The 23,356-nt window shown below is 43.2% G+C and overlaps 1 protein-coding gene across 4 annotated transcripts in view; it reads right to left on the reverse strand.

Annotated features, from left to right (window-relative positions):
* Window positions 1–23,356, reverse strand: part of DENND2A (DENN domain containing 2A) — a 99,261-nt gene that overhangs the window by 55,763 nt on the left and 20,142 nt on the right. For all 4 annotated transcript variants that reach the window (XM_055591095.1, XM_055591094.1, XM_055591097.1 and 1 more), the window contains 2 exons: window positions 13,679–13,778; window positions 9,091–10,248 (listed from right to left, as the gene is read on the reverse strand). In XM_055591095.1, the coding sequence (XP_055447070.1) occupies window positions 9,091–10,118 (1,028 nt within the window). In that variant the 5' untranslated portion in view covers window positions 10,119–10,248; window positions 13,679–13,778. The remainder of the gene's footprint in view (window positions 1–9,090; window positions 10,249–13,678; window positions 13,779–23,356) is intronic.

Genomic DNA, 23,356 nt, shown 5'->3' on the forward strand with positions numbered 1-23,356 from the left:
TCCTCCCATCCCCCACAACTACCCACCCTGTCCCCTGGTACCCCTGCCAGTCTCCACGCTGCTGTGGAGTGGAGGGGAAAGCTCTTAAAAAACACAAATCGGACTGTGTCTCCCCCTTCTTAAAAACCTTCAAATGCTTCCCGTTCCTCTTTAGTAACAGGCCCAACCGTTGCCTGGGCTACAGTGCTTTTTCAGAGCTGACTCTAGAGGCCCCTGGGTCTCAGCTCACACCTTTCTATTCCTCTGGCCTAACCCTTGCCTTTCACGTCCTCCAGTGGGCTCAAGCCCTTATTGCCCCAGGGTTTTTGCTTGTTTGTTCACTCAAAATGCATCCCTAATCCCGCAGCCCACCCCTGTGCCTGGGGACCTGAGGCCCTTGTACCCAAGCTGGCCCTGTTTCCACGAAAGGCTAGTTACCCCTGCTGAACATTCCCACAGCACCACCGGCTTCCTCACAGTGCTGAGAGTGGTGAATAACAGAACTAGGTGTGTAGTTCTATTACTAGCTTGTAAGTTTCATGAGGGCAGGGTCTCAGTCTACCATGTTCCTTGCTATAACCTAATACTGCATAGAAAAAAGAAAGAAAGCAAGTGAAGTCTCTCAGTCGTGTCCAACTCTTTGCGACCCCATGGACTGTAGCCTACCAGGCTCCTCCGTCCATGGAATTTTCCAGGCAAGTGTACTGGAGTGGATTGCCATTTCCTTCTCCAGGGGATCTTCCCAACTCAGGGATCGAAGCTGGGTATCCTGCATTGCAAGCAAATGTTTTACCATCTGAGCCACCAGGGAAGTCCCAATACTACATAGGTACATAGCAAATATTTGTTGGCTGAATAAATGAGTGAATATTTTAAAAGTTGGTTTTAATGGCCACCTTTACTGCTTACAATTCATCCCTATTTGGGGGTAAAAAAATTTTTATCTGTATTCTGAGAGCTGATTTTTTGAACATATTTCTCCCCCAGAATTATTTTTGGCTGTATTTAGATCTGCTTGGATGGCCTGAGACCCAGCACCTACCTAAAACATGAGCTTGAAACCAAGGATGCCGTGTTCTGAATCCCTCACCCCCGCCCCGAGCTGCCACAGACCCTGCTTCCCTCCATGGCAGTGGGCATCCCCGGTGGCTCAGACGGTAAAGCGTCTGCCTGCAATGTGGGAGACCTGGGTTCAATCCTTGGGTTGGGAAGATCCCTTGGAGAAGGAGGGGAAGATCCCCACTCCAGTACTCTTGCCTGGAAAATTCCATGGACAGAGGAGCCTGGTAGGCCCCAGTCCATGGGGTCGCAAAGAGTCGGCCACGTCTGAGCGCCTTCACTGTCCCTCCATGCCCGGTGACCAGGTGCAGCTCTTCTTCTTGGGAAGGGCATTCATACCACTGCTACCGACCAGGGTTCCTGGCCTCCTTCACCAACAGAAATTGATCAGGGACCAGACCAGCAATTCAGGCAACACTTAATTCAGGTAACTCTGCAGCAGCCGGAGCGAGAACAAACAGCAGGTTCCCTTGCTTGCTCACTGGGGAAGGTGAGCCGGTTCCTTATACCAAGTGAGGGGAGGGCTGTGTCTGGGGGTTGGGCCAGAGGGGTGACTTTGGTGTTTTGCCCATCCCTTAGGTGGCATTGTGTGCCGAAGACACGCACAGTCCCCTGCTTTTGCTCCCGGTTCTTCAGAAGTGGCAGTTGCGTTTTTTGGTCTCTTTGGATCATTTGTTCAGAATTTGCCCCAACAGTGCAGTATTTTGTTGCTGAGGAGCAAGCATTGCAGCATGTAGCAAAGGGTCCCAGGTGCCAGCCTGTCCCCAGGTGATCTGAGTAGGGGGCTAAGCAAGAGTATGCTTATTTCAGCTCTAAGCTCTCACTCTGTTACTGGGTAGCTCCTCCGTCTCACGCTATGACTACACATGTTGCGTTTCCGCTTATCTCTATCCTGGATCCAAAATAAAAAACTATCCATGGAGAAGGAAATGGCAACCCACTCTAGTATTCTTGCCTGGGCAATACCATGGGCGGAGGAGCCTCACGGGCTGCAGTTCATGGAGTCACAAAGGGTCAGGCACAACTGAGCGCACACACACATGCAACCTTACTGTGGCTATAGGAGCGACAGTCTGCCTTTGATATGCAACCATTAAAACTGATCACCTAAAAAAAAATTGGAAGCAATCATTGGTGTCACAAACAGCTGAAGTCTGGAGAAGATTTTAATAGTGTTGTAAGAATAAGACTTGGATATTGGTAGTTGATCTAAAAGGAACAAGCTGAATGACACTGTCAAAGTTAGTCTGGGCACCAGTCCTTCTGTCTCCTTATTACCTCTTCAAAGGATTTTCAAACCAATAAATAAAATATCAAGCCAATTTTACTCCTCTTTGGAGTTAAAAAAAAATCATATTTTACTCCAGGCCCTTATTAGGTATTGAATTGTTCAGTACAAATTCATATTGCTTTAAGGATACTGACCCCCAAAAAATGATATTCAGATACAGACATCCTCAATGGGTACAACCATATTAGATTTTCCTAATACTTTTAGGATGGGGAGGATTTTGGAAAATAAAAAGTTTATGAACAAAGATGATCTATTTCGACCATCTTCATCAAATTCAAAGCTAATATATGACATACTAAGGATAATGAAGCCTAGAAGGAAGCACTATAAAAGAGTGCAGCTGAATTACCCTGCACATTTTGACGCACGTTCAGTATATCCCCCTAAAAAAGGAAAGGGGAAAATACAGCTAACTCAGTTTATGATGGTCCTCAAAATTACCTAGAAAAGCTCTTCAGAGATCCTTTCTTTGCAAGAGATGGTTGTTAATTTCAAAGTAACATTGAAGCTGGGTCAAACAGAAAAATGTAACTATTTCATAGAAGAATGTTTTCCTAGAATGTTGTCAGTCATCATGGAATGCCTAAACTCTTCACAAAGAAGCAAAAACTATTTGCAGACCGTGGAGCATGCAGGACTGTAGCTTTATTCCTGAAGTGAAAAGGCTGATTCATTGCCCTCATTTTGATACCTAACAAACGCTGGAGTTTCAAAGAGAACTACTTTTCATTTTAGCTTTATCAATTTTATATATAACTTTGCTCAAATTACAGACCTTCTATGTCTCTTGCTTTTTATATAAACGCAAAAGTCTACCTTTGAAAGATTAACACAAATTGTATGCTATTTTCTGCAAAAATATGTTAAAAGTATTTTAAGCTTACAGAAAAAAAAATGACACCTTTAAAAAGATATAGCTAAAGAGATGGGACTAGTCAGACGAGAAACACTAAATGATATATTTTCAATATTTGCTTGATTAGAAATCTATAGCTTGATGTAATAAAACTATCTTGAATCATAAAAAAAAAAGAAAAACTATCCTTAGCCACTACTGTGCCTAATATCCATCATTTCCACCTTCTCATGAGAAATAAAACATGACAATTACTGTTCTAATGAAGAATAATGACCACTCTCTCATCTTTTTGTCTTCCAATGCAACTGCTATTGAAATTTTTAAATGAATTTGTAAAGTCAAGCTTCTCAGATGCTTTCAGAGTAACTTTTGCTCTAGATCTCAAATGAATCAAACAATTTGCCCCTTTGAAGATTTTAAAATATTGTTTTTAGGCATGGGAGAGTTGCCTCATGGATGCCACAGTGACCGAGGCAGACTCATAATGACAGGGACAGACCACAACGTGGCTGGCACATGAGAGACCAGACGCATGACAGCTGAGGGTGGCTGCCCAGCTGGACTGCTGAGGGGGTCCCCATCAGTCCTAGAGAAGATGGAAATTATAGAATCAATAACAGTATCATGTGATTTGGCAGCCACTTAATGACTGAGGTTTCATGTCCTCAAAAAGTTCTCGAAGTCTTACACCAAAGCCCCAAGGAAAGGCTGAATCTATGTGATGCCAAGATAATCAGTTGAAAAGTTGAAATTTTGGTCATCATGGCTATTCGGTTTCAAAAAGATCCAAAAAACTCTGTCATGTGATCAAATTAAACTAAAATTTAAAAACATGAATTCAAAACATTTTGGGGATACAGACACATGTGAATTCGGGATGCTACTTACACTTAAAAAATAACTTTTCTTGTTAAATGTCAGCCTCAAGGCATTCCTGCCGAAGTTATTAAACGTATGCCATAAAACATACATAACCAAGTTAATGCTGCTGTAGGAACCTTATCTTTGGAATTTCCTGACATGTGAGGGTTTCTCGTGTTCCATTTTAGGATTGAAGGCGTAAGTCCTTGCATTTAATTTCCTGGGGCTTTAGAGAAATGAAGAAAGAAGAGAGAAGAAGGCAAAGGAGGGAAAGGAGAGAAAAGAGGGGTAAAAAAGAGCATGAAAAAATAGGAAGAGAGAAAGAGAAGAAAAAGAAAAGGCATTTTCTCAAACCCAGAATCAGAATCCATTGGTTTGGCTCTTGCTGAGGTGGACTAATCGGCATATGAAAATAAGCTGGATACGTTCTCGGCAGTGCACAGCCTGGCCGTGTAATTCTAAACCCTCATAACCTCAAAATCCTTAATCATTTCTTTCTTCAACTTGGCTTGGCTTTCCTGCCTCAGAGAGGACAGTAAGTCTGCCAAATTCAGAGTTAAGCCTTTTCTTTTCTTTTTTTTAAGCAACAGGACCACAATAAAGAGCATATTTTGTTTTTTAAGAGTAGAAAGCGAACATCTTGCCCTCATCACCTCCATTGTACAATTTCAAACAAAACTAGAACTCCAAAGCCAAAAGTTCTTTAAACACAGCTGATGCAACCATATCCAAATTGGCCAAAAAAAATTTCATCTTTGGACTGAAACAAAGTAACTTTAGCTGGTTTTAGAGAAAATGCTAAAGGACTGAAAAGAGCAGATGGTAGCTAAGAGAGAAAAGATAATGGGAATAACTGTTCACCAGGTTGATCTGTCTGCCCACAGATGACACAGTTCAAAGACTCCAATTTCCCAGAATGAACCTGCCCCTGGGAAAGAGGCCTTCTTTGGAGGAATAGCCCAGAAAGGGCACAGAAGGGCTTCTCTGGAGAAGCACGGGGACAGAAGCAGAAAAGTCACGAGAGCACCCAGGGCTCTCAGGTTGGCGCTGGTTTGGGAAAGACTTTAGAATTAGAGACGGATTCAAATTTTCTCAGCACATAAAGAAGGAAGCCTATAAATTCTTTTATCCTTCTCCTTCTGGATGCTCAGTCATGTCTGACTTTTTGTGACCCTTGGACTGTAGCTCGCCAGGCTCCTCTGTCCATGGGATTCTCCAGGCAAGAATATTGGAATGGGTTGTCATGCCCTCCTCCAGGGGATCTTCCTGACCCAGGCATCAAGTCCATGTCTCTTATGTCTCCTGCATTGGCAGGCGGATTCTTTACCACTGAGCCACCTGGGAAGCCCTCAAATTCTTTTATAGATATCACAAGACACTAATACCAAAGCTGGTAAAGTTAGTACAATAAAATCCATGTATAGACTAGTCCCATTTATAGAATACTTATATAAAAATCTTAAAGAGAATATTAGAATTAATAGGTCAAAGAAGAAGAACCATATGATCATATGAAGTTTCTGAGAAGTAATTTGACAAAACCCAATCCTAATTTTTAGAACTCTTAGTTAAAAAAAAAAGGATTACCAGGGAACACTACCTTGATAGAATGAAAATGTAAATCCAGCAGGAGTGCTTGAAAGTAGGACACCAGAAGAATTATCATTACAGTTAGGGTGAGACAAGGCTGCCCAGTGCTATCAGCACTATTATTTCACACTGTTATGAAAGTATTAGTGCAATATAGGAAGAGAGAAAATTTGGAGGTAAAATCAAAAAGAAAAGAACTTAAAATGATAACTCTTTGCAAACAATATTATTATATACATGGAAAGTCCAAGATACTCAACTGATAATTAGAAACAGTAATAAATTTCTTCAAGGGCTGTTTTAAATGAGTAATATATAAAACTAGTTTTCTTAAATACAAAGACTATATAATGAGAAAAAAAGATTCCATTAACAATGGCAACAAAAAGATAAAATACCATATACTTAGCAAATGGATGGAATCTCAATTAAAAGCTGACATATTTACTATGTGTGAAATTTCACAGTGATACATAGAATACTTAGAAAAATACATCCAAGAATATTCAAGACATTTTTGAATAAGGAGAATAATCAGGAAACAAATAAGAGCTTTATAATTATTAAAAAGGAGACCAAATGATCACTTGTATATATATTACATGATAGAATATGTAGAATGTCCAAAAGAATCCACTGATTAATTATTAGCAACAATAAGAAATTTTTGTTAAGCTCTACTAAATGGTAAAATAGATTATGAGGTTAAAATATTTACAACTGTTCGGCCCTAGAAAAGAAATACATACCCTGATTAATTAAACAGAATACAGCCAGAAAAAAGTAACAGCTAACATTTATTAATCATTTACTACATACCAGACTCTGTTTTAACTTATGTTTACAAATATCTACTCATCCAATCTTCACAACAAAGCTATGAAGTGGTTACTATAATTATCTCCATTTTACAGATAAGTAAAATGAGGCTCAGACAAATTCAGTAGCTTGCCCAATGTCACACAGGTAGGATGTAGTGGAGTTAGTAAATTCTCTGGCTCTAGAGTCTTCTCTAATGCTATATTCTGCTCATCACAGCATTATTTGTAAACTGGAGACAACCTAAGTGTAAATCAGCAGGGAAATGGTTTAGCCACATGATGTAAAGATGGCAGTTAAAAAAGGAAGGTGAAAAGAAAAAGGTGGCAACATGGAAATATCTCAATGATATCTTCAGTAAAACATGGCTGGTATACAGCATGATTTCATTTTTGAAAGGATATAATACATATGTCTGTATTTCTAGAAACTTTAGAATAGCCAACCCTTTTTCCCCCTAGAAGAGAACATAAGAAATCACACTTTTGGCACCCAAAGAATCCTTCCTGATAGACCATGTTGAGTAGGAAACTGATATGATTGAATCTGTATTTCCAAAAGCCTCCTCTGGCTGCTGGGAAGGACAATACTGGGGTGAGGGGGGCAGGTAGATACAACGTGACTAAGGTGGCAGCAGTGGAGGAGACACACTCAGGCTTAAGAAATGCTGTAACACTAGAACCAAAGGACTTGCTGATGAATTAGACTGGCAGTGTGCGAAAAGAAGAGAAATCATAAATGACTCCTAGGGTTTGGGGCATAAGCAAAATGAAGGGTGATACCATTTAATCAGAGAGATCTATCTGGGGAGAAGATCATTTTAGTAGTGGCCTGGATTGAGAATTTAGGTTTAGACATATTAAGTCCAAGCTATTAGATAACCAAATGGGGACCTAAGCAGGAGATGACTATACAAACCAAAAGCTAGGAGAGGGTCAGGGCCAGAGACTTACGTTTGGGAATCATAAGCATGTAAGGAACATTTAAAAACATGAGTCGGCAAGACCAGTTTATGGGAGTGCATGTAGATGGAGGAGGGGAGACCTGATCCTGGGATGGGGTGTAGATGGGTTGAGGGGGGATGTTACTCAACAGGTAGATGGAGAGAAGGAGCAGCCAGTGAAGTGTGACTATCAGGAAAGCAGGAGGTCTAGAAGCCTACATCGAACATAGGATTTCAAGGGGGTGTGAGTCAAGCTGGTCCGCAAAGGCTGCTGCTAAGTCACTTCAGTCGTGTCCGACTCTGTGCGACCCCATAGACGGCAGCCCACCAGGCTTCCCCGTCCCTGGGATTCTCCAGGCAAGAACACTGGAGTGGGTTGCCATTTCCTTCTCCAATGCATGAAAGCGAAAAGTGAAAGTGAGGTCGCTCAGTCGTGTCCGACTCTTAGCGACCCCGTGGACTGTAGCCTACCAGGCTCCTCTGTCCATGGGATTTTCCAGGCAAGAGTACTGGAGTGGGGTGCCATTGCCTTCTCTGTCCTCAGAGGCTAAGTGAGGTCAATCAAGAAAAGCACAGAGAACTGACAAATTGGATTTAGCAAAGACAGAGGTCACAGGAGGACTTGGCCAACAGAAGTTCTAGGATTAGTAGCAAAAGCCCTACTGCAGGGAGTCAGGTTAAACCCAGGCGGGAAGCAGTGGTCACAGCAGGGACAGACAGCTATTTGGAGGAGTTTTTCCTCAGTAGAGGCTTTCCAGATTAGGAGGTATCAAACCAATTAGCACATGACAGAAACAGACTAGAGATCAGGTTTCAGAACAGAAAAGAAATTGTCTCCAAAGCACAGACTTTACCTTTAAGCATTCACAGGGTTTATTATTTAAAGGTATTTTAATACTGCTGCTGCTACTGCTGCTGCTAAGTCGCTTCAGTTGTGTCCGACTCTCTGTGCGACCCCATAGACGGCAGCCCACGGGGCCCCACCGTCCCTGGGATTCTCCAGGCAAGAACACTGGAGTGGGTTGCCATTTCCTCCTCCAATGCATGAAAGTGAAAAGTGAAAGTGAAGTCGCTCAGTCGTGTCCAACTCTTCGAGACCCCATGGACTGCAGCCCACCAGGCTCCTCCGTCCATGGGATTTTCCAGACAAGAGTACTGGAGTGGAGTGCCATCGACTACTGAATATTTACCGTGTGAGCATCTACACGTATAAATGAGAAAACTGAGGCCTCGAGACGTTAAGTAACTTGTTCCAAGTTAGACAGACTGTGAGAGGGCCAGGATAGGCCAGGCAGTGTGTTTCTAGAGACCAAACTAAGAAAAAACACGAAAGCAAGAGGGAGGAGAGACTTGGAGCACCAGGCACAAAGTGGGGGTGGTAGTGGCAGAATGAGCATCAGTTAGTAGATCACCAGTGTTAACACACGCTTTCATTTAACCTTTGGTTACTGTCTGAATTACAAGCACTCATTCACATCTACAGGGCGATCTTTCGAAGTGAGTATTCTGTTTTTCAGGACAAGGAACAAGCACAAGACACCCGTACATCAGTTATCACGTCTTCAGGTTTAATCAGTGAACCGTCTTAAGCTACGGGTGGTCTCGACTAACTACAAGATCCAATGGTTTAATAAACAGGCTGAGAAGAGATAGTTGCCGTGGGGCATAAAGTCACTGGTCACCTACCTGTGGTCAGCACTGGCTTTTGGTCTCCCGCTCCACAGTCTTCTGTTCACCGAGGAGGGTGGGGGAGAGGAGGGCAGGGGCGGGGGAGGTAGAGAGGGCAGAGGAGGCAGGTTCCTTCTGTCTTTCCGGAAGCGCGTGCCTAGGTTCCCATCCTTGTCCCCTTCTCCATCGTGTTTGAAAGTTCTCCGGGGTTTGGGCAAGGGGTTGATGAAGGGTTTTGTGGGGGGGTCCTCCAAGCCTCTGTACACACTCTCCAGGCTCTGGTCACAGGGCCTCCTGCACAAGCCTTTCCTTTCCTCGGCAGCCTGGAGGGTAGGCTCCCTGGTTTCCAGGTCCAAGCGGTGGGCTTTGAATTCTGAGCCGCCCCCACCCCCACGGTGCTCAGGAAGGGTGGGCGCCTCCTCGGCCTTGTCTGGCAGGCAGTGTGGGGAATAACACGTGCCTGGTAACTGGGGATCCAACCCGGCAGACCCATCCTTCAGAGCCTGCTCGAGTTTCTTGACCTGCTTCAGTACAGAGAGGCTATCGTTCTGAAAGCGCTGTTTGCCAAGCCTGGGCTCCCGGCCTCTGCCCAAGCTGGGAGCCGGCTCCCGGGCTGGCTGGCTCAGGTCCAGCCTCTGCTCAGCGTCCTGTGCCCTGACCTTTACTTTATTCCGCTCATCCCCTCTACTTTCCACGTCCAGCCTCGTTCCGTTCTGAGCCTCGGTGACCCGAGCCCTCGAACCATCACTGCTTCTCCTCTCCGTCACACAGGACATCAGGTAACCCTCCTGGCCATCTGCCTTCCTGCCAGGGGCAGGCGTGGGCAACTCCCTTTTCCCTTCCCATTCTGATATCTTGTCCTTTATGCTGAGGGACGTGTGCCGGGCCTTGCCTTGGGCGGGAGGGCACGGGTCCTGAACACTGCCCAGCTGCCTCTTGCCGGCCCTGCTGGTTCCTTTAGCGCTGAGATCTGACGCTGAGTCACTGATGATCATATCTGAGCTGAACATGTTCTGCTGAAAACAGTCCACTCTTGGCTCCAGCATCAGGTTATAGAGGCTCTCCAGGGGGCTTCTTCGGAAGGCCGGATCCTGATCAGTCTCTAGGAAAGGGATGGAGGACCTAAATGGCTGCCTTTGAGAGTCTTCCCCAGTCTTTGGACCGTCCACTTTGACCCTAAACAAGAAAAACAAACATCGAGTGAGGCATTCGTAGTTATTGTTCTTCACACGTCATAGCGATTTGCTAAAACTTAGATATAAATTGTCGGGCTTCCCTTGTGGCTCAGCTGGTAAAGAATCTGCCTGCGGTGCGGGAGACCTGGGTTCGACCCCTGGGTTGGGAAGATTCCCTAGAGAAGGGAAAGGCTACCCACTCCAGTATTCTGGCTTGAAGAATTCCATGGTCTGTATAGTCAGTCCATGGGGTCAAAAAGAGTCAGATACGACTGAGAGACTTTCACTTTCACTTTCAGATATAAATGTTAGATACCAGTTGCAAGCCACAAACATTGAAACCACCATTTAAAAAATCACTTTATGCTTTTCTCCTGGGGAGACAGCAAAACAGAATGAAAGGAGCTTTTGGACTGTGGCATTCAATCGACTTGGGTGTAAATCCTAATTCAACCGCTGACCAGTTGTGTGACCTTGGCTAAGTTGTTTAACTTCTCTAAACTTCAGTTTCTCATCTGTGAAATGGGAATAACAATAAACATACCTACCAAGGTGGCTGTAAACATTTAATAAGCTAGCTCATATTATGTATCTGGAATGGTGTGAGTGTACAATAAATGGCAGTTATCATTATTGTTAGCTTTTTCCCAATGAAAATAGAAGCTTCATGAGATAGATTATACCAACAGAAGATCCTTTGGAATGATTATTTAAAAATTAAAACAAATGCCATAAGTCATGAAGTTTTCCCTAATTCTGGGCTTGATAAATTGTCCTGACTTGAGTGGGTAAAGTCACAGTGATTGGCTGCATTTGACTGGAACCTCCTCTAGAATGTGAACCCTACTAGACTGGTTTCTCCGGGAGGATAGGGATCGTTTTGTCTATGGCTTCAACCCTAGCACCCCTAACAACACCCGGCAGAGTACATGGTCAATAATACTTGTTGCGTGAATAAGCGAGTAAACAAACAGATTCAGATTTCCTGCATGGCCTAGAACTGCATTGTCTGGTATGGTAGTCACTAGCCACATGTGGCTATTTAAACTAAAATCAGATTAAATCAAAGCTTTGGTTCCTCAGCTGCAGCAGCCACATGTCAAGAACTCAGTAACCAAGTGTGGGTAACAGTTACTATACTGGATGGAGTAGAAAACAATTTCCGTCACTGCAAAAACGTCTCACTCAACACAAACGTATGAGGATATAGGCCTCCAAATGTGATTTTAGAAGATCAGTTAGTGCCATGAAGATGTTAAAAATTATTTAGAAAGAAAAACAGAAGCTCCAATATTTTGGCCACCTGATGTGAAGAGCCGACTCATTGGAAAAGACCCTGCTGCTAGGAAAGACTGAAGGCAGGAGGAGAAGAGGGTGACAGAGGATGAGATGGCTGATGGCATCACCGACTCAATGAGCATGAGTTTGAGAAAGCTCTGGGAGACAGTGAAGGACAGAGAAACCTGGTGTGTTGCAGTCTACGGCATCGCAAAGAGTCAGACACGATTTAGTGACTGAACAACAATGAGCATGAGAGTATCGGTGTTTTGAAATGCAAAGCATTTCTTCCACCAGCAAAGGTCATGACTGAGCACAGTGACCTTAAACGTGCCAAGAAGAGCAAGCATGCATGGACCGACCTCATGGTGCACGTTTTCTAAACACACAGGCTCTTGGAAACTCCAGCTAAGGTTCACATGAGGGATGAGTAACTAGCAATTTCACGCATCCTGTTACCATCTAGCTTTCTAGTCCAGGGACTAATGGTTGTTTATATAAAGACTTCTTCCTGGCTTGAGATATTAACATGTAAATTATGTTGTTCTTGGTTGCTTAGCATAAATCAGAAACTTGTGAAATTGCAAACAAATTTTCATAGGTTAAATATGGCTATCAAAGCAGATTTCCTTATTTAAATAATCAATTACCATTCATAACAGAGCACTTACAAAAAAGAAACACTTTTTTAATAGTTCTGTCACCATTGAGGACATTAGCATAAATTCAAATTTTAGTCAGAATCAGAGTTATAATCAGTTAGCTATTCTACTGAGAATTCAAAAGCCAGAAATTTAACTCCTTGCTCTTACTGTCTAGAGGCAAGATGAAGAGACAGGACACATAAAAACACAATTCAAGTTAGTTCACACTTATTGAGAACTGATGATATAATATATAATCATTAACATCATATGTACTATTAAATAATATTGACAGTAGATGAATATATGACTTTGGAGTTAAAGGGACCTGGGTTTGGATCTTGGTTTCATTTTTCTCACCTTACAATGAGAATACTGAAATTTTATTGGTGCAGAGGCCAAATTTATTTTGTTCGCTATGCTCAATACATAGCAGGTGGTCAATAAGTTAAAAGAGTGAAAGGATGCGTTAATATATGTAAAAGTACCCACAATGTGGCATACATTGTAAGTCTTGATAGCAATAAATGGTAACTAGTGTTATTGTAATAGTTATAGTTATTGTCTAAGATCCCCAACATCTGGAGTGACTTTACAATCACTGAGGGTCCATCTAAAAACTCAAGAGGAAAAAAGGCTAGTCTGTTAGAAAACTACCCTGGAATTACAAAGCTCAAGCAGCAGCGGGAAGGATGATGAAACCAGGGGCAGAGTGCCTTCTGCACATTTGCTGGACCCAAGAACTTCTCTAGTTCCTGTTTCCAGGATTCTGTGGCCCTTGAAGGGGCTCTGGACTGGGGTGCACAGCTGTGAACAGCTCAGTGATCTGTGAACAGCTCAGTGACTGCCAACTCCACTGCAGAATGTGAGACAGGGTACCGGAGGAAAGGGCTCCATCTAGGGAGAAAACAACCCTGCTAATATAAGATGGGTAAAAAGGCTAAGTGGACAGGTGCAGCTGTAAAGCTTTAGGGCTCAACAATAACTAAAATACCTGAACAAAACAGATAACCAACGAGGACCTAGTGTGCAAGCACAGGGAACTCTGCTCAGTGTTATGTGGCAGCCTGGATGGGTGGGGGAGTTTGGAGGAGAATGGATACATGTGTATGTATGGCTGAGTCCCTTTGCTGTTCACCTGAAATTATCACAACATTGTTCACTGGTTATACCCCAATACAAAATAAAAAGCTAAAAATAAATAAATAAAATGAAGTTTTTAAAAAAGAAAAATAAACCCTGGACTGGAAGGCATACATGGGGACAAGGCCTGAAGTGGACCCTGGGCGTCAGCCAGGCCTCCCCTTGCCCACTGCAGTCCTGTGCTGTTGACTGAGCACAGGGCATGGAGACGGTTTACAGGGGAGGGGGCTCATCACGACGACTTAGACCGGAAAGCTTCCTTAGTTCAGGCAGGTGGGGTTCGTGAGGAGGGAAGGGCAGTGGAAAAAGGAAGGAGACTGAGAATCTGAGCCAACTTCTGCAGTCATGGGGGAGAAAAGTTCTTACTTGTCAGCCAACTCGTAGCCCAGGTTTTCAGTCCGGCTGTGGCTGCCCTTGGCTGGCCGGCACAGTCATCATGTCAACACCAAGAGGAGCTCCGAGTTGCCTGGGGGAACAGGGGGGCACATTTAGTGAGTGAGCATGGCAGCAAATCCAGGGCCCACACGCCAAACTACCCCTGGCGGATTCCACCCCGGAGTAGGGGGTGACAGGGTTGCACCGTATAGAATTCCTGATGTGGGGTGGGGTCAGAGGCACAGAATCCAAGGTCCACCCAGATTCAGCCCCCATGCCAACGCTTCTCATGTGTGCAAGCGTGTGTGTGTGTGTGTGTCTTTTAGATAAAAGTAACCAAAAATTTTTAGAAAACATGTAACCTTAGAAAGTGAAACAAATACCAGCACAACTTGACACTCTTTCAAGGCTCTGTAAGAACCGGTGATGTGCTGCTGCTAAGTCGCTTCAGTCGTGTCCGACTCTGTGCGACCCCATAGACGGCAGCCCACCAGACTCCCCCGTCCCTGGGATCCTCCAGGCAAGAACACTGGAGTGGGCTGCCATTTCCTTCTCCAACGCATGAAAGTGAAAAGCGAAAGTGAAGTCGCTCAGTCGTGTCCGACTCTTTGCAACACCATGGACTGCAGCCGACCAGGCTCCTCCATCCATGGGATTTTCCAGGCAAGAGTACTGGAGTGGGGTGCCACTGCCTTCTCCGAGTGATGTGCTAACAGACCCCAAAGAAGAGAAGAGTTGTTACTTAATTTGAAACAAGAAATAAACCACCTGCTTAAGTGGCAATGCCTACACAGAGCTATTCTATTCTGCTGCTGCCCTGGCGCTGGGTATAAACCTGCTGTCTTTGGCTTTAGAGCCCTGCGTGGAGAGACTCTTTCAGAGGCTCAGAATCCAGGAGCGGCAAATGCTCAGCCACTAGGTCATCTGTCTGGTCTATGAAAACTAGGAGATGGTCCTAGCAGACCCAGGCTTCCCACGGAACATCTCAAACCTGCAAGATGCTAAGGACCATGTGGGTACCAAAGGAGCAGTCTCAGTGGAGAAGCAGCAGTTTTATAAAACTTCAGGGCCTGACATCCAAATGAACTGAAGTAACTGATTAAATGTACTACTTCAATAGCAAGTCCCTACAGAACTCTGGACAAACGAGCATGGCTTAGGTGGACGTGGCTAGGAAGATGAGACCCGTTGGCAAATGCCAACAGGATCCGCCCTGCAATTCTTCTGTAAAGCATGAACGCAAGGGACTGGGGTCCCACTTGATGGAGAGAAGGTGACTCCTTGACTAGAGGTTTGGAGAATACTCAGATTCTGGAGATTCACACGTCTTCTCCACTGAAAGTAAAAGTTGCTCAGTCATGTCCAACTCTTTGCGACCTCATGGACTATACAGTCCATGGAATTCTCCAGGCAAGAAAGAATACTGGAGTGGGTAGCCTTTCTTTTCTCCAGGGGATCTTTCCAACTCAGGGTCTCCTGCATTGCAGGCGGATTCTTTACCAACTGAGCTACCAGGGAAGCCCTAACTGAACCTCCCAGGAATCCTGCTTCCAGCTCCTTCTCACATTTCCAATATTCCTAACCCCTCTCCCAGGATGGTTTACCTGCCAGGTGACAGGGTGGCTCCCCAAGGCCCAGCCTAGGCATCCCCTTCCCCCAAGAAACCAAAGGGCCAGGCTTTAAGACATGCATATAACTTTTAGGAATGAGGAAAGAAAGTCTAGAGGGAGAAAGAGAAAAAGAATAATGGACATCGGCAACAAATTAAAAAGAGGGAGGTTAGGAAATGCTGAGCAGAGAAAACAGCAAGAGAAACCCTGTGTTTGGGGAGGAGGATGGAGCTGGGGCCTGGGTGCACAGGGAACCCAGCTGCCCCTTTCCCAGAGAGTGGCACCGTGCATTTTGGGATCTGTCAGTGCTGAAAGCAAGCCTGGTTCTTGAGAGAAGCCAGGTCCCAGGGCTCCCCTCCCGTTAGAAAGGAGAGTCCTGAGAGGCCTTTGGGGGACAGGAAGAACTCAGTGCCCCTCTCATGACGCTCTGCGAAGCTTCTGGAGCCTCTCCACTCTGCTGGGCGGACAGACACTGCTCTTCTGTCGTGATCCTGGCAGAGGCCCCATTGGACTCAGGATAACAGCCACTCTCCACCGCCTTTCACGTGTTGGCATTCCGCCTCCACACAGACCAAGCCCCCAGCGACAGAGCCTTGTTCCTGTGAGCTAGCAACCCTTGCCACCCACCCTCTTCTTTCAGGCTGGCACCCTCTCAGTGGCACTAGGAATAGGTGCTAGGCCCTGTGCTGGAAGCCTTGGGGATTCACAGATGAGTAAGGCATGGCATCTGCACCCGGGGAGAGAGCACTATGTCTGTGCTCGGGTCACCATCAGCCCTACAACCCCCCTTCTCCCTAAAGGAAATGGGTTTCTCTGAAGTTCCCAGGAAGCCACAGCTTTTTCAAAAAGCACAAAGCCCACTGTGTCTAATGCACAGAGAACCATGGGTGAACTTTGAGGTTAAAGATCCAGAGACACACTTAAAAAACACAGGACTTAAGTGAACTTGATTCCCATCAGGCAATAATAACTTCCAGTCCGAAAACCACAGTCTCTAGAGATACAGCTGATACCCTTGTCTGAGAAGCAAGTTCAAGTGGACTTAAGGGGCTGGAACTGAGCAGGGCACGGACCCTGGAGCACACTCAGCAATCAGCTCACCATTTCTGAATTTATAGGAGAACGGAAAACGCTGCTCAAACAAAACTTTGACACTTGCCTTTTGTTTCTGATGTTTCAAGGTCATTAGTTTGGTGACAAGCCTAGCCTAATTTGCTACGTGGGAGTACTCTGTGACCTACATTACCAAGACAAACCTCTCTATCACTTTATAGGTCTGGGATTGCAAGATGGAGCTGTTTTCCAAAGTGTGGTCCACTGAGGATCTGATCTAGTCAAACTGGGAAACTTGTCAGACATGTAGATTCCTGGGCACCAACCCAATGTACCAAAACCAACTGTCTGGGGCCGGCCTGGAACCTGCATTTAAATATGGTGAATCAAGGAATTCCCTGGTGGTCCAGTGGTTAGGTCTTGGAGCTTTCACTGCTGAGGCCCACGTTTGATCCCCGGTTGGAGGAACTATTAGTAAGATCCCACAAGCCTCCCAGCACAACCAAAACAAACAAACAACAAAACCATAAATACGGTAAATCAAAGGCCTCGGGTGATTTTTACACAATCCAAAGTTTCTTTCATTTCTTGCTAGGTAATTTGGCCTTGTGATCTAAACAGGCTGGTTTGCAGGAGGTATTATGAATGCATGACTAGTAATACATTTTCTCATTCAACTGCCACAAAAATATAGAACTTCCCATTCACTAGATGAGCTTAATTAGTACCAATAAACTTAATTAGAATAAAATGTCACATGAAATTTTAAAGCTAGGTGATGGGCATGTGAAGATTCATGTGTTTTGCACATACAAACATTTCCAGAAGTTTTTAAATTGTTTTACAAAGTGAAAAAGATATTTTTTTAAGCCAACATCTATAGCTAATTATATTTTTCAATCTAGTCCATAACTGAATCCTGTTTTTCTCCTTGCTAAAGTGACTACTGTAAAATCTGTTCTTGACCCCTGTTTCTCTTTGGGCTCAATGTCAAGTTGATTGGAGGGCTCAGGTGAAGTTAAAAGGTGGTGGGAGAGTCTTCTAAGCTTTTAATCTGTTAGGGACTCCCTTCAAATGTCTCAGCCTGTTACTCCTAATTACTTCTCTGAATTACCTCTACTTTTTCGAGAGAAAAAGAGAGATTATAGTGAGATGTTTCTGTGAAGTCGCTCAATCGTGTCCGACTCTTTGCGACTCTATGGACTGTAGCCTACCAGGCTCCTCCGTTCATAGGATTTTCCAGGCAAGAGTACTGGAGTGGGTTGCCATTTCTCAAAAGCCCACAGAAAATTTTAACTGCTCCAGACTGACGTTAGTAGATCAAAATGCTATATTATTGTGTGACCCCTTTAAGTTTACCCACTAAGGCTTAAAATTTCAGCCTGATCTCTGAAAACACTTTTTTTGAAGGGGGTTTGGAGTACTGTGAGATCGTTAATTTAAAAACAAGTATTTCCCCCAAAAAGGATCAAGATTTTCAAAGAGATGTAAAGTGTTTTTCCACAAACAGGAAGGAGGCAGTTGACTTATCAGATCTTTCCCTGAGAGCAGTTCTTACAGGAGAACCCAAGGGTGCCTGAGTAAGGAGAGGAGCAGCGCTGTGTGAAAAGAAGCGGGGAGTCCCCAGCTGGCAGATGGTAACTCCTTTAGAGCCCGGCTCGCACCTGCCGCTCTCCCTGGTTCACTGCCACTGAAGGAGCAGCAAAGGCAGGTGAAATCCACCTGCTGGAGCCAGCACCGTCTTCAATACCAGGAGCCCAGGAAGACCGCTGCTCGTGGTCCGAGGCCTGGCTTCTTCCAATGAAGCACTGCTCGTATTTTGTTCTGGGCATTAATTAATTATCCATTTGTGATATTTTAAAATTAAATAGGATGCTACTGATTGTTGATATCACCCAACAGTAATAACCTTCCTTTTAGCTCTGGTGGGGTTTTGATGTTGGGAACAGGGAGATGATAGTAATATATGGTCGACAGAAATTTTGCTATCAAAGTCACTTAAGAAAAGAAGTTTGGATAGTACTGGTTCAGTGACTGCTATAAAAAAAAAAATGCGGACATGTTTAAGTCACAGGGAGATGGGGTGGCGGTGAAGGGAGGAAAAACTGATTCTAAATCTTTCTTTTAAAAAAATACTTAATTTCTTTGGCTGCACCGGGTCTTAGTTGTGTGGGATCTTTGGTCTTTGGTTGTGGCATGAGAGATCTAGTTCCCTGACCAGGGATCAAATCCAGACCCCTTCAAGTGGGAGCTCGACTCTTAGCCCTTGGACCGCCAGGAAAGTCCCCTCCCCAAATCTTATAAAAACAGTGATTTAAATAAAAATTGAAATCTGGAAATGTCAATCAACCGATGAATGGATAAACAAACAGAATGTGGTCTAGCCACACAGTACGTTATTCAGTTCAGTGTTAAAAGGAATAAAGGGTCATTACATGCTACAGCATGGCTGAACCATGAAAACACACTAAGTGAAAAAAGCCAGATACAAAAGGAATATTGCGTGAGTTTATATGAAAAGACCAGAATAGGTAAATCCATGGAGGGAAGGGGGAATTGGGATGATTGCTAATAGGCAAAAGTTTCTTCTGGGGCTGATGGAAGTGATCTGGAAAGAGATAGTAATGATAGCTGCAGAACACTGTGAATACATCACAAATCGCTAAACTGTGCACTTTTATCTTTTAAAATTTTTTGGCTACGCCAGGCAGCATGTAAGACCTTAGTTCCCTAATCAGGGATCAAACCTTCCCCCACACTAGTGGAAGTGCGGAGTCCTAATCACTGCAGCACCAGAGAAGTTCCTAAATTGTGTGCTTTTAAATGGTGAACTTTATGTGAAATATATCTCAACTGAAAATACGGTATAGGGATATTCAAAGGAAAAAAAATAAATTTGGGCAGCGGAGGAGGTGAAGTGAGGAATAAAATATATATAACTGTAATGTTCCCGTGCCTTTAGTGTTCTAAGGCTAGTATGTTGGTTCCAAAATATAGGTAAACATATACATATATATAACTTGATTCATAAAATAGACTTGAGATACTGAGTAAAAAACACAGTTTATATCATAAATGGTATCATGCTAATAAAACTAAATTTTCAGTGGTTTTTATTTCTGTTGCAAATAAAACAAGCTCTTCAGCTTTAATGATTCTAATAACTTAGTTTTATCAGCTTATAAAGAGCAGGCAACAGAACTGAGAAGAAACTATAACAATTACAGCAAAACAAAAATAGTTATTTTCTCAACTGAGTGTTTTGTTTTTTTTTTTAACCAAGCAGTTTGTGGGATCTCAGTTCCCTGACCAGAGATTGATCCCAGGCCATAACAGAAAGCCCAGAATCTTAACCACTGGGCCACCAGGGAACTCCCTGAGCATTTTTCTTATTAGCCAGCATAGCCAGAAGGTGTCTGCTTTCAGAAAATATGTTGAGAAGGGAAAACACACACACACAATCACATAATACCACTCTTGCTGCGTCTAACTGCTTAGTGAAGCTCATTCCTGAGCCTCTTGATGCTTCATTTTCATTATCTTCAAACAAACAAAAATAATTTTAAAAATTAAAACAGGCTGCTCTGGTTCTTTACATAACAGCTTTTGGGGGGAGTATTTTCGCAAAAAAACAAAAGCAATTTTTTTTTTCACATTTGGAAGATGGGGGATTCTGAAACAGATGAGGAATAATCGAAACCAAAGCCTACATGCTGCCTCAAAACCACACCCAGGGACCATTATTTGGGAAAATCACAGTCTGCATTCTTGGACCAAATGCTTAAACCGTGCCTCACACCATGACCAGATACCAGGTCCTCAGCACACACACCAGGTAAAGCCAAGGTAATGGCTTTTCTGTGAACCAAAGTCTTCCTATTTCTAGGAGTTCGGCTTTGAGCCCCGAAGATTCCCCCAAATCAAGTAAAAGTATTCAAGGAATGTTTGTTGAATGAGTGAACACATATACCATATCTTCTTATACTTAACAGATGACTGGATAAACAAAACGTGGTCGAGCCATACAATGGAGTATCACTCAGTTGCTTCAGTCCTGTCTCTTTGTGACCCTATGGACCATAGCCCATTAGACTCCATGGGATTCTCTGGGCAAAAATACTGGAGTGGGTTGCCATTTCCTCCTCCAATGGAGTATTATTCAGCCATTAAAAAAATGAAGGACTATTACATGCTACAACATGGATGAACCTTAAAAACATACTAAGTGGAAAAAAGCCAGCCACAAAAGAAATGTTGTATGATTGCATCTACATGAAGTGTGCAGAACAGATAAATCCATCGAGATGGAAAGTAGATTAGTGTTGCCAGGGGCTGTGTGCGCGGGGAGTGGGTAATGACCGCTGAAAGGTATGGATTTTCAGGGGGAGGAGAGTGATGAAAATGTTCTAAAATTAGATAGTGGTGGTGATGGTTGCAATAGTTAATATGCTAAAAACACACCTGTGTATTTTAAAGGGGTGAATTTTATGGTATGTGAATTATATCTCAATGAGGCTGTTGTTATTATTTTTTTAATCAGCAGGGACAGCTGCTAAAAGTGAGAAGTCCTGGCCCCACCCAGACTGAGTGAATCAGACTGCTAGAACAGGGCCTAGGAATCTGCATTTGTAAGTTTCCCGGGGAATTCACAGGCTTAGAGTCGAACCCTGGAGTCTATTTTCCAGTCACTGTCACTGTCAGTCAGCAGCAGATCCCCTCTCCTTTGTAAGGCAGCCTTTTGCTCCACGTGTCTGTTTGCTCGTTTTCAGAGCATCTCTGAAATCTGACGGAGACACTGTCAGCATACGGCACGTTGCTCCTGTCCCTCGAGCCCAGGTGTAAATGCTCCAAGACGCTCTTTCACAGATCCTCCGTATACAGGCAGGTGTCAACAACAAGGCTTGTTTTCACTCTAAGGGGTGGCCTCAAGACCAAGAGCAAGATCTGAGTAATTTAAGACTTTCTATGGGTATGAATACCCAGTTACTGACAATACTGTTTATTTTGAATAACTTGATCAGTATTTTCTTGACCCACACCTGTCCGTTTTGTGACAAATGAAACCAATGGGAATTTGTGGGCTTGAGCCTGTGGACTGGACCACACTTTGTGATGCTCTTGAGGCCAGAGATAGCAAAAGATGTTTACTGTTCTCATTTTTAGTAAACCCGGGAAGGAGTTTTCCACATCTGCAGAGCATTCTTACATAGAGAGATGTATTTGGCCACCTTAGTAGGATGGAAACACATTTTTCACTTGACAATATTTGCAAATCATGCATTTCCCCTCACTCACTCACAATGTGGAAATACTTCCATATGTTGCCTTTGGCTTCACCATTTTGTGGGGGATAAAAAGCAAAAAAGTACAATTAGGTGGCCATTTTGCCTATGAACACTAAACTACTGTGCGTGTAAGATTTTAGTGGTGTCAGCCCTCCGGAATCAAGGCTTTGTTACTATTCATGTCACCTGTCTAGAAAAAGTTAGTGTGAGTCTGCCATAAACCATAACAGTAGGAGTTATGAGAGTTATAAAATATGCTAATACTGCCAAAATATGGTTTAAAATCTGGATTCAGGTATGTAGTTTTCTTTTAAATAAAAAAGTACACTTCTTTTTGCTTTTAGGTATTACAGGTCACCAAACTGGGAAGAGTCAGGTTCTAACTTCTTTCAGCTCCCAAACAATTAAACTTGTTTTTCCTTCTGTGTTTGGCTAGGCCAGAAGCCACTTCTTATTCCTAACCTCTACAGAAGTCAAGGTCAGTGCTCCTACCATTTTTCTGATGAGGAAATCAAGCTGAGGGAAGCTGTCATTTAAGTTCATACAACAGCTCTTAAGTGACAGAACCAGGAATGAGTCTGTTTGGAGCCCAAGTCTGGTGCGCCTTAGATAGTATCTCCATGGCCTCATATTATATTATCTAAACCAGATGCGAGTTAGACTCTAGCTCATTATTCTGGGTGCTGTTAAGCTCTTTGAGATCAGCAATTGCTTTATCCTTTTACACCACGCTGAATTTAGTAAATACTTTCTGAGTGAGCTGGGAGGGAGACTGAAGGTTTTTTTGTGGGCCTCTCTTTTCATGGTTCTGTGATTCTACATTTCTGTACTTTGGGAGCCTACCTAAAGAATAATCCTGTATATGGAAAAATGTACACAGAAATGTTCATGACTATCTTATTTAAAATACTGAAAACTACAAATAAGTCAAGTGTCAAGCAATGTAATGATAGACTGTAATATATTCAATGAAATATTATGAAGCAAATTAAATTATGTTTAAAACTACTATAATTCTATAGAAATAGAAAGTAGATTAGTGGTTGCCTAGGCCCAAAGTGGGTGGGTGAGAAAAAAGGGGAGTGACTGCTAACGACTTTGGAGTGTCTTTCTGGACTGGTGAAAATATTCTAAAATTGACAGTGATAATGGTTGCATCCCTCTGTGGACACACTAAACACCATTAAAGTGTACACTTTAAATGAGAAAATTGAACTATATGTGAATTATATCTCAATAAAGCTGTTATTTTTAAAAAGGAAATTAAGAAGCTAAAGAAAAAAAAAGACTATTACTAAATGGAGAAAATGTTCATGTTGTGATGTTAGCCAAAAGGAACAAGATCCAAAAGTTTGCACACAATATGAATAAAACATGTTTTTAAAGAGGGTGGTGGGGGGAGAAGAAATCAATTCCTATTTAAAATCTCACACGTAAGAATATGACTGGAAGGAAATATAACAAAGGATTAACAGTAGCTATCATCAGTGAAGAAACTTTGAATAATTTTTTTGTTGTTCACTTACCTACATTTTCAAAAATATATATATTTCCAATGTTTTGGTAATAAACATACATTATCATGGGGGTTCTCAGATGGCTCAAGAAGTAAAGAATCCACCTGCAATGCAGGAATCTCAGGAGCTGCAGTTTTGATCCCTGGGTCAGGAAGATCCCCTGGAGGAGGAAATGGCAACCCACTCCAGCATTCTTGCCTGGAA

Source organism: Bubalus kerabau, chromosome 8, assembly GCF_029407905.1.
Source record: "Bubalus kerabau isolate K-KA32 ecotype Philippines breed swamp buffalo chromosome 8, PCC_UOA_SB_1v2, whole genome shotgun sequence".
Classification (NCBI taxonomy): domain Eukaryota; kingdom Metazoa; phylum Chordata; class Mammalia; order Artiodactyla; family Bovidae; genus Bubalus; species Bubalus kerabau.